The sequence below is a fragment of the Anoplophora glabripennis genome, unplaced genomic scaffold (assembly GCF_000390285.2).
Source record: "Anoplophora glabripennis isolate ALB-LARVAE unplaced genomic scaffold, Agla_2.0 scaffold2, whole genome shotgun sequence".
Taxonomy (NCBI): Eukaryota; Metazoa; Arthropoda; class Insecta; order Coleoptera; family Cerambycidae; genus Anoplophora; species Anoplophora glabripennis.
Window position 1 is genome coordinate 1,634,478 of NW_019416325.1, and position 17,266 is coordinate 1,651,743.

A 17,266-nucleotide genomic window follows, 5' to 3' on the forward strand; every position below is an offset into this window, starting at 1 on the left:
GGTCATTGAGATATATATATATATATAAATTTGTAACTGAAGTTTATAAATACATAGTCAGATTGTGTATTCTGTAATTCAATCCTAATATTCCTAATAGTGTTAATAATTATTACAAATGCATACTGCATTACGTCATCACTCCCGACATCTCTATGTCCATTGTTAATTTGAACTTATGCAAATTAGTGCAATGTTTTTTCATAACGGTTTTTTTTTAAATTATAACTTTTCGTGATCCTATGTTAGTGTTAGTAACAGTGTTATGTGCATCAATTAGTGTCTATTTTGTTTTTCGTTTTTTTTTAATGTTAACTTCCAGTGATCTTGTGATGTGTCGTTTCTTGTGCGTCGTTATTTAGTGTCAAGATTTTATTATTAAACCTTCTCGAGGATGCTGTGGATTGGAATAGGAATCAAGTCGGGTAAGTAAGTAGCATTAGTAAAACATAAATTTTATTAAATAATATATTTGTATTTACATATACAAAAGAATAAAAATGGACAAATAACAAAATTAAGATCTAGATGTTAATACAAAAGTTAACTAATTTAAATAAAAGCTTATCACATGGCAATGTGTATGGAGTAAATGCCCTTCATAAGGGTGTACATTTATACACATAAATACAATACTTACAAGTAACCTAACTCTAATAATACAATCACAAAAATATATTTGGTGAAAAACAAAGATCATTCATAAAAAAATGGAGAGCAAAATAAATTGTGACTGCCAAGACCTCGAGTCACAACATCTTATGTGATACAAACAATTATTGGATATCATGAAAACGTAATATAGCTCTGCCAGGTATTTCTGAATGACAAAGTTTCTGTATGACAGTAGGGGCTTCGTCGGCTGAAAATTCTGTATGTGGCGGCGGTTTAATTTCACCAGAGGCTACATTTTCAACAAGTTGCCTTAGTTGACCTATAGATCCTGGCGCAACAGCTTCAATTTTTTGGTTTCTCTCGTGTATTAGCCTTGAAAATTTAGGTAGTAGCCGTTCTGCTACCTCTTCGCTAACTAACACTACGCCACCCTGGAACAAATGTTAATATTTAGTATCCTCCAGAATTTGAGAATATTTGACTATCTATATAATTTATATCGTTAGAATTGTCATTAAATATGATTATTTTACTTACAGAATTTAGGCATTGTAAAGATCTATGTAGAGATCTTGAGGTAGTACCAAAGTCGATGACAATATCTACCAAGCCACTGCAGGCATCTTTAGTTCTTTCTATCAGCTGTTTTTCATATAGATCCTCATTCCACTGAACTATATTGACGCTATAACAAAAAGTAAATTTTACCTTGTTTTATATTTCATGTTTCAAAGTTTACACATCTTATAGGTTTATTCTTGTAATGTATACATTATACTGTTTGAGAGTAAATCTATCATAGGTGTAAACATTGAGTGAAACTTAGAAGTTATGAAACTTATTACAGATAAATCGATAAATTTTCAATATTACGTACTTTTTAAGTTCACCAGCAGCTAACATAAAACCTTCGTCCTTTAGTGTAGCAACTGTAATCTTGACCCTATGCTGATATTCAGGGATTTTGAAATGATGTTCGGCAATTCTCAAAGCCCAAAGAGCAAGTCCACCAGTACCAACAATCAGAATCCTTACAATATGATCGGCAGCGCGTTCTTTCAATAACTCTACAACATGGGCCTGAGCAGTTGTAACTGCACTTTTGGCTAACAAAGCGCCACTTGGAAGCATAGCCGCAACACCCAAGGACAAGTTATCAGGTATGGGTACAAGATATGACAAATCTGGTACAATAATAAACTCAGCATAGCCATGAGGTATTCCGTCATATGGGTATAAAACCACACGTTTTCCAACGGCTATATCCTCCGAAGGAGTAACGTCAGATCCCAACTCGTCTATTACGCCAGCTACCTCATATCCCGGAAACAAAGCACCATCTCTCATACCGTGATGGGCTGGGCTGTATCCGGAGTCCTCCGTGGACTGGACACTAGATACAGAGGATATGCTGGAAGCTGACGGAGACCTGTTCCTCATTCTGTAGCAGGCCCCTGCACAAACCACGCGGATTCTAGCCCCTGTGGCTGGGACATCAGGCACTGGTACTTCGAAACTGAAGACGCAGTCTTTGATGATTGGTCCAGGAGACTCGATAGAAACTTGACGGCACAGCTTATTCATGTTGCTTGGCCTGCAAAAGTGATTAATTAATAAATCGAAAAGGTATTCGGTAGTAAATTTATATTGGATATAACGAATGAAATATTCAGATCGATAAAAAGTTTATCATTTAACGGTTTATTAAGAAACAGCTACTAACCCAATTTTTTAATCTTATTCTTTCTGCAACAGCAAGAGAATATTTATAAGATATAACAAAAAATATTTATTTCATGGATCAATAATTTACAGCATTAAAGTACTACATAAATATTAGATAGGTCTGTATTCAGAGCTTATTACTAGAGGATTTGATCATTGGATATATAATTACTAATTGCAAAGAAATAAAAATTACATATGTAAATTTATCTTGAAAGTATGCAATTAGCTAGGAAGCATTAGTAGATAGCAGCATATAAATATTTATTAGATATTTTTAATAGATATTAGGTACACTAACATAATTGAAAATTCACTTATTGTGGGTATAACTAACATCATTGAATGAATTAATAAAAGTTTCATAATTTCATGGTCTTCCTAATAATTGTTTGTAAATAATATCAATGAGCCATTTTATTAATAGTTGTGTTAACACCAATCGATAACCTATTCAGGTCACTGCTATCAGAATTAAATTTGCTTGGGGTCTAGTTATATCATATCATTAGTTCTGCTACAAAATTAATAAACAAAAGAAGATATTTGTGTAAAATTGTTACAGTACCACAGAAAATTCTCTGGCCCATTTAAAAAGAGATGTTTTACAAAAAAAAAAGTACGAAAAATAATTCGATTTGACTAAAAATATTTTATAAATAGGTAAAACAAAATTTGTGTTTATGTGGAAAAATTAAATTTTTTTAATAAGCAAAGCTCGAAGCAAAGTATTTGAAAATTCTTACCGATTATGAAAAGTCTCAAGAACAGATTCAGTTAACATAATTGCAGAAGTGCGCAATACTTTGCAAAAATCTTTTTAAAGAGAACTTCTCACTTTGCGAAGCACAAAAACACTGCCTCCTTGCCCGAAGCGCTCGCTTATTTACTTGAACGCTTGTTTACATGGTATCAGGATGGCTGTGGCAGCACGTGGCGGATTCGTGATCGCCCGTGTGAAGTGGAAATCGAGGCACAACGGCACGTCCTTTAGACATAAAAAAGCTCACTTGAGAGTGCCAAAGCCACCAAATCAAAGCAGATCTCACAGGTAGATTTGGTCGTTAGTCGGTTTAGGATTTGGCTGAGGCAAGCTCGTTTTGTTGCTACACAGAAAAAGAGAACAAAGAACGAGGACACGAAGCGCAGCTGGAGAAATTTTTATGCCGCAAATCATTACCTGTGCACGTGATACTCAAAGGATACTGTTGCGGTCATTGAGCTGCTCTGGTGCTTTCGATTTGGTCTCGGTATTGTTCTCTTGCTATCACAAATTAATTTCATCGTTATTCTTTCATTATGCTCTTATTTAAAGAATATTTTACTTCAAATCCTGGATAGTTGCTATATACGCAGTGTTAGCAAACATTCCTACATAGCTACTGCTTTATTATTTGCTGAAATTGATTTCTGTGTAAATAGACTTAACACATGTACACTTACATGAGTCAAATATCATAGTTACCAATCAAAAAATTAATACACATATTTTTTATGTAGCATTTTTCGCAATTACCAACTCCGAATATATTTGTGAAAGGAAAACAATGTAATACGAACAATGTGTATTGTATATCTTCTTTAATCCGTTATAATAGCATTAATTATCCAATACAGATTATGTTCTGTTATTGTTATTAAGGTGCCTATGTTTGCATGTTTGACAACTATCGTTCTAAAAATACTTGTATTTTTTCTTTTAATTCGAATTTTCTTCCACACAATTGTACAAAAAAATAAAATACTTTTTTGAAATGGCAACAAAATTTCTTAAAATTGGTCCATTTTTTTGGGGTAAAATGTTTCAATAAATATATCCTCCAAAACAAAGAAAAAAGATGAAATTATTGTTAAACCCTTGCTACCGCTTTAAACAAATTTGTCACATTATTTAATCCTTTAAATCTATAATCCAGTCTGGTAAACTGATGGATTAATATTAGTAAGTCGTTAAAAGCTTGAATGAAGCTATATAAAAATTTATTGTACACCTATTTCATTGAGTATGAAATGAAAAACAAAACATTCACAAGATGCATAAATTGTCGTAAGTATATTTTCGATGTTTGTATCGACTTAATTTTCTTTGAAAGTTCGATGAAAATAAATCTGAAATATTCTGGTTACATTATTTGGCTGGACAACGATTAAAATAATGCATATTAAAGACTGCGGTTTTGATCCAATATTGTTAATAATAGTAAAATTGGAAACAAAATGAATTATGTATTGCAAGACTTATCACTTAGCGTAGTATTAACAGTAAACAAGAGTTGTAAGTAAATACGTATATCCAGTTTTAATTATGCTACGCAATGTGGACATGACCCCCTGCATGGCATAGTTGCAAGATAAAGAAACGTTACCAGAGTGACGCAGGGTGGACTAAGTAGTTTGTTTACCTCTCATTATTCCATTTATAGCATTTTTAAATAATTCCAGTAATTTAAACGTTTATACCTACACTCGAGAAGGTACAACGTCTTTCCTTTGTATGAAATCAATCTCCTTATAATAAATCGTCAAGTAGAGAATCGTATCGTCAAACAATTCCATACCACGTTTTGTGTGCTTGCACAGAAAGGCATCATAAATTCTAAATTTAGCATCGTATTCCCAACCAAGAGATCAATGATGATTATAAATTTAAATGCTAGAAGAAAATCTTTCAATATAAGTCTAGTCTACCTTCTACGTTCCAAACCAAAATATGTTTGTTAATTCAAACCCTATTTATTATATTCTTTTCATTTTTATCTACATGTTGTTTATTTAAAAATGTCTGTAAGTATTTGAATTACTGCCCACTTAACCTGTTGGTACTGATTTGTCTGCTGACGTTTTTTAAAGAAAAAAAAATCGATGTTTGTAGTTTCCGAGACTATTTTTAAAATAGTGGTTGCTTTTCGTTTCATGTCTTTTTCTATAATCAAATAAGTAGGTACCCCTGTCTCTTATAATTAGATCTTTGTAATAATAGCAGCGCACTCTAAAGGGTAAGGAAAATTTACGTGTACACTGACGTTGTGTAACTGATCACTCAGTAAACACGTGAGAATCCCGTGTTGTGTTAAAAAACCCTATTGAAGTGAATTACTATGATACTCGACGGACCTCGAAAGAAAGTCTGTTGTTGCCAGTTATTTTCAGCTCCAAACAGCAATTATTTCCACTTCAACACTACTTTGGCGTGTTAGATTAAGTCTGTTAGCTAGTCACTACACATTTGCGAGAGCGAATTATAAGAATTGTTATATACAATTTTGAAGTAATACTTATATCTATAATTCCGTCAAAAAATAATTGTACTTTAATCGGTTTAAACATAATTTTCTCTTGGGAATTGATCAAACCGCATAAATTTGAGAACTAAATTTTTATTTAAAATAATTTTCAAGGACATTGCGAACTAGTGTTCAAAATCCTCATAGTCAGGTATTTATTATCAAGCAATCAGTACAGTTCTGTCATGCCAATTAAGATTATAAAGAATAAACAAGAACACGCGCATTTTCTCAGTAGAGTAAGTGCCACTTGAAAACATTCTTTTAATTCAATGGTCCTTATTAGTAGTAAAAATATCCAATTAAAGATAAATAAATCTCTAGATATAATTAACGGATTAACTACAAGTACATTTGTGAAAAACACGTGCAACATAAAAAAAAATCAAATAAAATAGGCCACTAGCAGCGACATCTAAAATTAGAACTAGTTTATTTTATAATCAATATTTGTCTTGACTTGGGCAACCTAATTTCTTATTATTTACGGCAATGCTTTGTTGATTTGTGGTATGACGTTCAATAGTAGATGCCACAAAAAAAAATGATAAAAGATTTGTTGGACGTAATAGTTGAACATCTAAAGTGTTTCATATTTGTTGACAAAAGCTTAATACGTAACATTGTTGATAAAAATAAAAATTATCTGACACGGCTCCACGATGTCTGCGTAAATATATCTATGCTAGTTTGAAAAAAATAATGACAGTTATATTTGTAGGCATATGTAAACATCTCACTTATTGGAATAAACACTTCCAAATGTTATTGGTTTATTTTTATTTGCGAATATGGGATCGTTATATGATCAAAACAAGCTACCTCTAGTACCACACGTATCGTGTATTAAAAAATAAATAAGCAGGGTGAAATCTGTTGTGGAAACTGAAAAACCAAATCAATTAAATTATAGACCATATTATAGAGTCAGTTATTAATATTATTTCTTTTTAAGTTCAATGTATTTAATTACCAACCTGCTTTCCTATAATTTGTTAATTCTGGGGTAATTAGTTTAGTTTAAAAAAAAATTTACCAAACTTTATGGCTAAAATAGAATCAACATTAAAAAATATAGTGTATCCAATCTAGGTACTCATTTTAAAATAATATTTTTAAGTTATGTGACACTAAAATATCTATGATAAGATGAAATAGTTAATTGTTTGCACAGAACACGAGCTCACCACTTTACACTACAAGGTAAAAAATATTTACAATTCGATTTCGCGTTGTTTACTTAAATTATAAATACTCTTTTCAGATTTCTAGTCTAACACGCAAAATACTGTCAATAATGTGCGACTGAAGTTTTCGAATCGAGGTTTAGTTCAAATCCGTATGTAAAAAGTAAACAAACCAATGATGACTTTTCATTGCCATTTGACATTAGCAAATTGAATTGAATGGAATAATAAACCCTGTTATTTTGAATAAAATGGGATTCAATGAGTTGGACTTTATACCTCTTTATAAAACAGTGAATACACATTTTTATTCATTTTTATACACAGTTTGTTTACTGACCTTGTGGAACACGAGGAGTCTAGATAGCATATAAACTAAATAAATTATTCTTTTAAAATTTAAATTTTAACTCGACACATTCGCTAAAGCAAGATCAGGCACATAAAAGGAAGTATTGAAGTATCAATTATCACATATCCAGTCCATTAATAAATTAAATCCGAATGCCCCTAATGAAAAAGGTTACTTCATACTCTATTACGAACAGCATGGATTTTTAAAGGTAATTTTATAAACATTTCTTAGGAGTCATTCTTCTGAATCAAGATGTGTTTCTCAAGAGCAAAGATAAAAACATCTAATTACATCTTACGAGTTTTTTTTCACTTTTATTTTACTTTTCATTCTGCTGTCAAGGATAACACCGAAGGTTGCCGTGAATTCAGTGGGAGCTTACATACAAATCTGATATCTGCAGATTATTTACAAAGTCCCAAATTGTCGAATATTTTCACAAACTTTTATTTATCAGTCTAAAGCATTATATACTAATTAGAACGTCAATTATTTAAAAATGAGCTAATAATGAAGTATTATGTCGTTATTACAATATTCGACACTAATTAATTTGGATTACGTGATTTCAGTCTGAAAGTGACAGGAATGACCTTTTGTCATATTTAGTATAAAATCTTATTTAACTGCATCGAGTTTGCAAAAGAATATAATTATATTATTATTATAGTAATACAGGTCTCAAATTGACCTTCTGAATTTTCACACAGTGATCATACTAGGAATTCTCATAGAATATCATTACAATTACTTAGTTTTTAGCATCACGGAAGACTATCGCCATGCACTATAATATTTTCAGTTATACCGAATTTTCAATTTGTTAAATTATTTTATTTTCCAACGTACGCAACACATTAAAATTTAATTTAGCTACCTACAACAACAAAATGATTCAGAATAAACACGTGTGTTTTAATGTCCTGAATTTTTATGAGGACTGCCAGTCAAAGTTCGGCCGGAAATATTGTTCGTTAATTCGGGCATCAGGGGGTGTTATTAAATTAAGGAGTTTAAATCGACGCCAAGGTCGAATGGATTCGCGGATGATATTAATTTGATCGTTTTGGTAATGTAATTTTAGACCGAATGGAAGCTGGCCTTAAAATATTCACAAGGAAAACGTCCTCAATACAAAAGTTCTAAATATACAGTTGGCAAAACATTATTACAGAAAATAAAAACAAAGTGAATCTACAAAATTTTCCGATCATCACTGAGTTTTATATAACTTTGATGTTTGGTTGCTAACTATAATTCTTTCAAATCAAGACTGTTAGTTTCTCTTATGTTCTATGGAAATGCTTTACACAACCCAAAAATAGTTTAACGACACAATGTTAATGTTTTGTGATAGCATGTTGGTGATCACGTCTTCAAAAAGTGAGATTCTGAAATCAGGCAACAACTCAAGGTGAATTTTCTTATCAGAATTTTAAATATTTATTATACGGCACAATGTACATACATACTTCTAACAACGATGACAGATATAATATGGATTGTTTGATTCGAAATTTCAAAATCAAAGCAAACTAATGAAAAACCTAATGTTAATCTTTAAAAATAAATATAATTCCTTTTCATTTAAAACAGTGTGCAATAAAATATTCGTGGTCTCAAATCGAAAGGAAGTCGAAATAGTTTTATTTATCCTTTATCATTTTTTACAGATCATTCTTTGCGGCTACTTTTCCGTTCCGAAACATTTATAAGTTAACTAAATGAGTACACAACGGAAGATAATATTTATTTTACCACACAAACGATTATTTAGTTTGAACACCCATAATAACCTTGGGAACTGGTGTAGTTTATAATAAACATATTTGCGATGTAGTCTTTAAAAATGGTGTCGGGATATGTAGATGTATTAACGTAATGTCACATTTTACTACACATTACCTATTCAAAAGGGAGTCATTGCCAGCTCACGAACAATAAGGTCTGCAACGAATTGACCTTTATTTAGACTTTAGACTGTTTACCAGACACTACCTCCTAAACATGCATATCAAAACCTGAACAACGTAATAATTGTAATGAATTGATGTTATTCCCTAATAAATAGTCAAAAGATTCCTGAATAACAAATCAGTCCTTGACATGTGGCGTGCATTTCATGGGTGCCCCGCCTTACAGCGGCGGTTCATTCGAAAAGGAGGATCATAGCCACCGTCGAGGATTTTCAATTTTCTTTCAGTGGTGTTGTAAGTGACAAGGATTTGATCCCAGTTCAAAGATATTTGAATAAAGACTGATACATTTAATGAAGCTATGCCATGGATTTGAAAAACGCCCTGTAATTGTGGCTAAATCGCAATCACATTCTTAGCAGTCAGAACATGGTATTATACTAAGTAAATCCCATGTCTAGAAATTAACCCCACTTTCAGTAGAGGAGGCTTTTTTTTAGAGGTTGTACTTAATTTTGATACAAAAATTCCATAAAGTAAACTGCATATATGGTTCCTAACGTAAATTATAGAGCGAAAAAGTTCAATCTGCGAGAAATTCAAGCTTACATTTAGTAATTTTGTTGTTTCACCACTATTTAGTAGCACCTCGATTAAATTTTAATTAAAAAAAAGTAATTTAGCTAGGCGTCGATTAGATCCTGTCGTTCACCGCGAGGAGAGGAGTAAAAATTAGGACTTTGTACCCCTCATAGTAGTGACGTAAGTTTAAGTCTTGGAAATTCCCGGATTTATAAATTAAGGTTTTAAAAAATATATTTATTGGCAGAATAATAATTACATTTACGCATACTTATGAAATTCCATACGTTTAATCAGAGGCCTTATCTCGATTGCTAACAGGTATGCAAAATGTTTTACGTGTGGTTTTCTTTGACCTCAAAAAATGAAATGGCAAACAGTGACAGTGCTTTAATAAATTGTTTTATAATAATAGTTAGAAAACTTTCACTATTTCTTTTAAATTTGATATATTTACTTTCGTCAAAAAATATGGAGAACCCCTTGATTATCTTTTTTTTATTGTTTTCTGAAAATAAAACGTTATGTCAGACTTGTAGAAATGAAAGCACAAGTTTTCAAAGACAAGGTAAAATAACAGATAATAATTATGTTAGGTATCATTTTTTACCGATATTCTCTATAATTGTTTCAACAAATGGCAACAATTGTATGATAATTAGGAATTTGTTAATTTTTTTTTTAGGTTCAGTTCAAGTATATCTGTATTTAGTGACCTAGTTTGCAGAATACATTTTGCATGTTCTGGAATATTATAAAAAAAACGTGTAACTATCCTCTCCGTCATCCAATGATAATGTTGCTTTTGCCGTCATAAAATTTCATAAGGGCACTTTTCATAAAAATTAACTGATCTACCTGCTATTTTTATTTACACTGAAAAGCGTTTAATTAACTTTCTGTTAAATAAAATTACGTGGCTGTTGCGAAACCGACAAGATTATCGATGTACCCAGCGTTCCTATGGCAACTTTGCAAAATGACTTATGTTGAAGTTTACATTTCTGCCTTAATTAAATATTTTCGCACGTTATTTGAGTGTGGCAAATTAAAATACATATTTACTTAATTTAGCTGCTAAACTAGAAGCACTATTTACCTTAGCGTAATATATGAATAAGGTAAATATCAGCATAATAAAAATATTTATCGTAAACTTATAGTGAGATGTGTAACAAAAGATCGTGTGCTAAAAAAGTAGTGCAAACACTTAAAATGGTACTATCAGCATGCTGAAGCCATAAATGAAAGAAAGAAAAAATAAAACGAGGTGCATTACACAAAAAATGAGATTTTATTTAGGATTGCAATAGACATCTATTCATTATACGTACAGCCGTTGTGTCCATATAGTAATAAAAAGGCTACACCCCGATGTTCAATGTTCATTCACCACACCGTTGTTGACATCGAAGGACTGTTCAAAGTCGAATGCGCGAGCACCTACCCTTCTTGCGTCATGCGCCCTAAAATCATTAGATAGTCCATTGGGTGTTGGGTACGAGTTGGGTATGTGTGACGTGCTGACCCCCGGATTCAATTCCCACTTTTCACGCTAATAAAGGTTCAGCTACTGCCATCTGTTACCGATTCATTAAAGCAACGTAAAAACGTAAAAACTGAACAGATGAGATATTGTTACATTTGTTACATTATTTATTATTAAATTAGTAGCAATGGTGTTTGTTGTAACTTTCTTTGACCATTTGTTACATTTGATCGTATTCTTAAAGAAATTGCCTTTAACAATGTGTTGATGAAGTAGGATCGAGCTGGTAGAATTATTTAAAAATTAGATCATCATGGGGTCAATGTTATTAAAAGTAATGTGTGGGTTTTAACGACTTTGAGGTGTTCGAAATTGTACACCTGAATTTGAATAACTTTGAAATAGCAATTATTGTTATGTTTCACATTTTCCTGTTCAATTTGGTGTAATTTTTCGTAGCACTTCATTTTTTGTAGGTACAAAAATGAATCGTCTAAAATTGTTATTTTTATTTGTAATAGGTACAATTAATAAACAATAATCGGGAAGTATAAAAATATTTATTTATTTATATATTGATAAATAATACCTATATTTAATAGCACTTTTAGGCACATGCGTTTATTACGGAGACAAAGAGGAATATAAAGTCATATCTACTTTTTATACCAGGTTGACAGTGAAAGACTGTTTGACAGCAGACGTATTTTTTCACTAGATATAAATATATTTAATTATTTTATTTAATACTATTGAATTTTTTATACAAAAAAAAAAGGTCTCCAATATTTAATACAATACAAATAAATAGTTTTATGGAAAGCGTTTTCAAATATTAAAGTATTTAGAAAATGCGTCACACTGTATGAAAAATTCATTTTTTAAATGCTTTGCATATGCTATTCCGTAGTATATTTGTTGTCACTTGGTAACAACATACGTTTTTTAACATATATGGACTAGCTGGTTATGATAACCTTTTGAATACATTCTGTAGTATGTCTAACGATCACCAGTTATTTGTTTAAAACTACTAAAGGGTGGTCTTTTGCCAATGGAGGGTCTGTCTCTGACTTTAGGTTTCAGTGGCACTGTCGGTACTTTTTTTATCACTGGGGGATTAAGTCCAATAGCACCTTTAACAATAATTTTTGATTCGGAAGCTACATTATCGCAACTTTTAATGTTTACTCTATTTACGTCATTTTTTGACTCCACATCGGGAGGAGTATTTGATTTTTTAATACTTCCTTGAAAGAACAAATTAACGTTTCTTTTGTTTAGCTTTGGTATTCCTTCCGAGTCTATACTAACATCCTCCTTGGCAGTTGAAGTTTGATATTTTTCGATTTTGTCCTTTATACTAACAACAGTGGTTTCATTCTTGGACTCGGTAACTCCACGTTTTATTATCGTAGTGTTATTAGTTTCGGAGTGTTCGGTCGTTTCATTCATTTCTTCCTTATTTTCTTCTGGAAGTGGATTGGACATTTTAGTGATTCTATGTTTAACGTGGACGAATGCTTCGTATGTAGCGTCTTCATCGTCTTCTGAGCTTTGTTCAGGTGCCTTTGCAAGTTCTTTTATGTCATCATAGGAAGCCAGTGACTCTTCAGAGGAATTCAACCGGTTTATTAATGGTGACGAAACTGGAACCGGTTCGTCTTTTTGTGGTCTTCTTCTCGGCAAAGGCGGTCCAATGTTAGGATCATAATCTGTAGTTTTTTGAGACGTCTTATTATTATTTTGAGAAGGCTTCATTCTAAAAGAAAAAAAAACGGAAAAATGTTGATATAAAAATATCTTGTATTTAGCACTTACATGTCGTCTAGTTCAAGGTAAATGTCATCTTCTTCGTCTTCTAATTCTTCATTATGGTTCTCAGAAGCGGGTATGACAGTATCGTAATGTTCTCCAATGTCTTCTTCTAGAGAAACATTATTTTTTTCCAAATCAAACTCTTTGCTTTGTATTACGACATTATCATGACATCTGTTGATATTAACTACCCATTGCAACATGTCTTTAGGGGTTAATGCCATGAACTAGAAAATGATCCCTCTATACTGAATATTAAACGCAATTTTTATATAAACGTGTTATTGTTCCCATCTGAACCAAATACTGTGCGCATTATTAATATTTAAACTTACATAATATACTTTGCTGTATAGTGTACTCATCAGTTCAAAGTTAGTACTCTTGGATCCATCAGTTTCTTTGGCCTCATAGTTTTTCAAATTAAATGTACAAATTGGCTTTAAATCTTTTTCCGTGTAGTATATGAGTAGCCATTTGTTATGTACAGCTCCGTATACCCGTTTCATTTTTTCAAAACCCAGTAAAAATCTTCTTCTCATGTACATGAAACCATATTTCACGATTTGCGAAGCTTCTCGGGCAGGAAGATCTGAAACATTAAAAGTATACCTGTTTTTTTATTATTGCCTCGAGAATATTATGTATGCAAATAAACGTGGCGATATTTACAACAATATTAATATGTTCTTCAATGTATTTGATTTTCCTGTAATCGATAAAAACCTAAGCGAACTTTAAAGACTAAAAAGAGCTTTTATTCTCAGGCTTTTTTCTCCTTTTAGACGTAATATTTATTCGAGTATATCTAACAAACAGGTTGATAGATTTTCATAATTTTCTATGATTGTATTCAGGTAAATCGGAATACCTAATAAATAATAATTTTTAAACTGAGGTCGCTTTAAATCTATTAAGAGAAAATTATTGCTGTGTACATATTTTTCACAAAATTTTTACAATACCGCCTTGTATGTATGCCACTGGTGAATATGTCTACACCTTTTTAATCCTAAAATATGTGCTATTGCACAACCCAAATTTCATTTAAATTATTACTAGTCGTTTTGAAAAATAACATTTTAACATCCTGTATTTTTAAATTATCCCTGAAAGCACATATTTTTTAAACATGTTGTATACACGAGAACATTAAAAATCATGTGATGACAAATATTGTTATTTCAAATACAAATTACTTACCGTCGTATGGACATGATGGTTCATCTTGTACAGTAATCTCCACATTTTTATTAACATCATCTACAGAAGAATAAATATCAAGTTTTTCTTCATCATCCTCCGATACTAAAACTATTAGGAGATTCAGAAGTGTTTAGCTGTTCAACTGTTAAATAATAAATACATAACAACAAACTACATGTTAGTGTAAATATAAAACATTATGTAGGTACTCTATTGTTTAATATCACTCAAAATCAACATGCAATGTTAAAAAGTGGCTAAGCTAAACACTTTTGAATCTATCATAACAACCTTTTTTTGAATCCATGTCGACATACTCCTCACATACCGAAATCGTCTGAATTTTCGAAATTTCTTGCAATTGCACTTTTGATCTCGTGATGAGGGACTCCACAATTTTCTTATCTCTGTGACTCAAAGATCCCAATTTGTCGCTGTTTAAAAACTGGCAAATATCTGCAAAACATGACTCATGTACACCGATTATCTACAATTATTATAAAGAACAATAACATATTATACTTCTTCAATATAAAATTTCTTTTTAATACAGAAGTTAATCTGTTGATTTTTTAATAAATTATATTACTCTCCCTGTTTTCCTTGCAAAATAACAAATTAAATAACTTGAAGCAACTGCAACTTTTTGAAAAAATGTCACAAATATGTAATATATTATTTATAATTTATTTTATTATAATAGGCTTTTTTTCTGAGAAAAAAAAACGTTAATATTTTTTTATTAAGATCAATTATAACAACATAAAAGCCCGAAATATTTATATATATCCCTGTAACATTTGATAGCTTATCATTGGTTGTTTATCTAATTTGTTTACCATTGTCACAACATTTTAACACTTAAACTAAGTAACCAGAAAAATATATATGTATGTCCTACCCTGTAACAGCACAGTGAGATTATTATACATTTTTTGATAATCAGTTTCCATCTTGGTGGTCACTATAATAATTACGACAGTTTGACTTAATTGACTTCTATTAAACACTTCACTGCCTTAGTCACAAACTTCACCCGAACATTTTTTGGGTATTGTAGTTTCTTAGGGGATTTTAAACAGCGGTGTGCCCCTTTAAACTTTAAAATAGCCTCTTGCTCCCGCAAAGCTCGTTTTTAATTCAAATTCGAGAGCTACTCGTGGAAACGGGTGGTATCGGAGACAGCGGACTCGGAATCATTTCCGTCTCCCTCTTGCTCCACGCCTCGCTATATTGTTTAGTAAATGTAGATAACATGTGTGTTATTTCCTAATACAGTGCAGAAATGCAAAATTTTTAACCGCCGTCTACATAGTTCATAATATTATCTGAACAAAAAAAATAGAATAGGAAAGCTACCCCCAAAGTCGATTTGTTTATCACTTATTATTACATGACATTTTAAAGCGTAGTTTTTACCTTATTGTAATTTAATTTTATGAAACAGCTTCGATGTGTTTCCAAAACTAAGCATAGTACATGTATATGTAACATGTAACAAAAGATCTAATAATTGGTTGAATAGGTTGGGATTGGGTTGAATTAGGGTCATATGTTTGAGGTTTTAACATAAAGACAAAAATGTGTTATTTGTCCATATTTCTGCAATGATTAATTTGTGACAGTTTTTATCATTTAACCGGGATTTTTTTTCCTACTGTAAATAAATAATTTGCCCCTTACAAAATTATTCCAATTTGTCTTCCTACAACGTTCGCCTAAGGCCTGAAAACGAATTTAATAATTTCAGGACGAGGAATATTTTATTTTTAAAATGGCCCAGTGAAAAATAATGCGTTTTCAAGTGTAATAACATTTTTTATTTCATATTGAGGGGTAGAATAATGTCTCGTTATTAAAATTCATATATAAAAAATTGTTAATACCTACAATTTTTTCAAAATTAATAAAATCGTAGCAGGCTTAGGATTTGTAACTTTGAAGTGCCTAGTTACAGTTTCCAAATATGTGCGATAAAATATTTAGCCTTCATTTGTTTTTGCGATCTGCACATCTATAATAATACTTACAGGGTATTTGTAAATAAGTGCGAAATATTTTAGGGGTGGTTGTCGAAGTTATTTTGTGAAAAAAAGTTCATATAAACATGTCGAAATATGCTTCGTTTCCGAGATACAGTGTTTAAATTTTAATGTTTTATTTATTTTAATTAATTATTTCAAAGAGTTTTGAACAACTATACCTCGAAATCGAAGAATTTCTTTACTCATATTCATATCAACTTTTTATTTTCAATGTTGAATTGCATTTTTCTTTGATAATAATAATAAAAGAGACCTACAAGTATAATAAAAGATTAACAAAACCTACAATAAAATATGTTTTATTTTTTTCCTCAAAAACGGCGCATCCTACGATGAAAATTGAAGTGGACAATTTCATTCAGAATTGATGGCGGATTTTTAATTCGGAACGGGAAAATGTCAGTGGCGTACCATTTTTTGTATTGAAAAAGGTTGCGGAATTCCCGCACGAACGCCACTGGCAAGTAGAAATATTCGGATCACCCCAAAAAATGCACATTTATCCCTCCAAAGCGTTTTTCAAATTTCGAGTCAATATCTTTAAAACTGAAATAATTAATAAAAATAAATAAAAAATTAAAATTTAAACACTGTAGGATTAAATTAGTTTTAGAGTATTTTTAGTTATTTATTTTAGTGCCTCCGTGTAGCATTAGTACAATATTTATATTGAAATTTAGACATGGATTAATTAATTGTAAATGAAAAATTTGAGCTTACTTATTAGCAGGGCCGGATTTTCCCTTAGTGCCGCCCTGGGCACCGTAAACAATACCGCCCCATTACCCATATTCTACACAAAATGGATGAAGGTTCAGAATAATTTTGACTTTCCGCTACAAAAACCACTAATTTTTCAAAATTAGGAAGTTATTTATGTCGGACCGATTTTCGAAAATCGAGTATTCATCAGATCTCGACGTTTTGACATCGTAGGGGTTAAAGCCCAAAAAACTACGCCGAATGCTGTAAATCCCATCAAAATCAGTTCATCCGTTTGAGAATATTGTTGACGAAGTTTCGAGTTTTTTTTTTCTTTTGAAA

The 17,266-nt window shown here is 31.3% G+C and overlaps 2 protein-coding genes across 4 annotated transcripts; both read right to left on the reverse strand.

Moving 5' to 3' along the window:
- Positions 1-443: 443 nt before the first annotated feature.
- LOC108916952 lies at positions 444-11,077 on the reverse strand. 2 transcript variants are annotated; one of them, XM_018723316.1, is made up of 4 exons: positions 10,999-11,077; positions 1,493-2,209; positions 1,153-1,300; positions 444-1,046 (listed from the first exon to the last, which is right to left on the reverse strand). In XM_018723316.1, exons 2-4 carry the CDS (start codon positions 2,197-2,199, stop codon positions 777-779), a joined length of 1,125 nt encoding a protein of 374 aa, XP_018578832.1. In that variant the 5' UTR covers positions 2,200-2,209; positions 10,999-11,077; the 3' UTR covers positions 444-776. The 2 variants fall into 2 exon arrangements, with proteins under 2 accessions (XP_018578832.1, XP_018578831.1); XM_018723315.2 differs by lacking the exon at positions 10,999-11,077 and adding an exon at positions 3,087-3,215.
- Positions 11,078-11,701: 624 nt separating this feature from the next.
- Positions 11,702-15,341, reverse strand: LOC108916653. 2 transcript variants are annotated; one of them, XM_018722961.1, is made up of 6 exons: positions 15,079-15,341; positions 14,469-14,633; positions 14,175-14,234; positions 13,307-13,563; positions 12,975-13,198; positions 11,702-12,915 (listed from the first exon to the last, which is right to left on the reverse strand). In XM_018722961.1, the coding sequence occupies exons 1-6, from the start codon at positions 15,128-15,130 to the stop codon at positions 12,156-12,158; spliced, it is 1,518 nt and encodes a 505-aa protein (XP_018578477.1). In that variant the 5' UTR covers positions 15,131-15,341; the 3' UTR covers positions 11,702-12,155. The 2 variants fall into 2 exon arrangements, with proteins under 2 accessions (XP_018578477.1, XP_018578469.1); XM_018722953.1 differs by having other exon boundaries at positions 14,175-14,285.
- Positions 15,342-17,266: the final 1,925 nt, after the last annotated feature.

What these genes read in the sequence shown, in the direction of transcription:
- LOC108916952 (XM_018723315.2), bottom strand. Translation starts at nt 3,124, where the DNA reads ATGTTAACTGAATCTGTTCTTGAGACTTTTCATAATCG. An exon ending in CTTGAGACTTTTCATAATCG is followed by an intron (nt 2,210 to 3,086) that starts GTAAGAATTTTC and finishes TCACTTTTGCAG; the next exon opens with GCCAAGCAACATGAATAAGC. An exon ending in GCTGCTGGTGAACTTAAAAA is followed by an intron (nt 1,301 to 1,492) that starts GTACGTAATATT and finishes TTTTTGTTATAG; the next exon opens with CGTCAATATAGTTCAGTGGA.
- LOC108916653 (XM_018722953.1), bottom strand. Translation starts at nt 15,130, where the DNA reads ATGGAAACTGATTATCAAAAAATGTATAATAATCTCACTGTGCTGTTA. An exon ending in TCTCACTGTGCTGTTACAGG is followed by an intron (nt 14,634 to 15,078) that starts GTAGGACATACA and finishes CATGTTTTGCAG; the next exon opens with ATATTTGCCAGTTTTTAAAC. An exon ending in CGACATGGATTCAAAAAAAG is followed by an intron (nt 14,286 to 14,468) that starts GTTGTTATGATA and finishes ATCTCCTAATAG; the next exon opens with TTTTAGTATCGGAGGATGAT.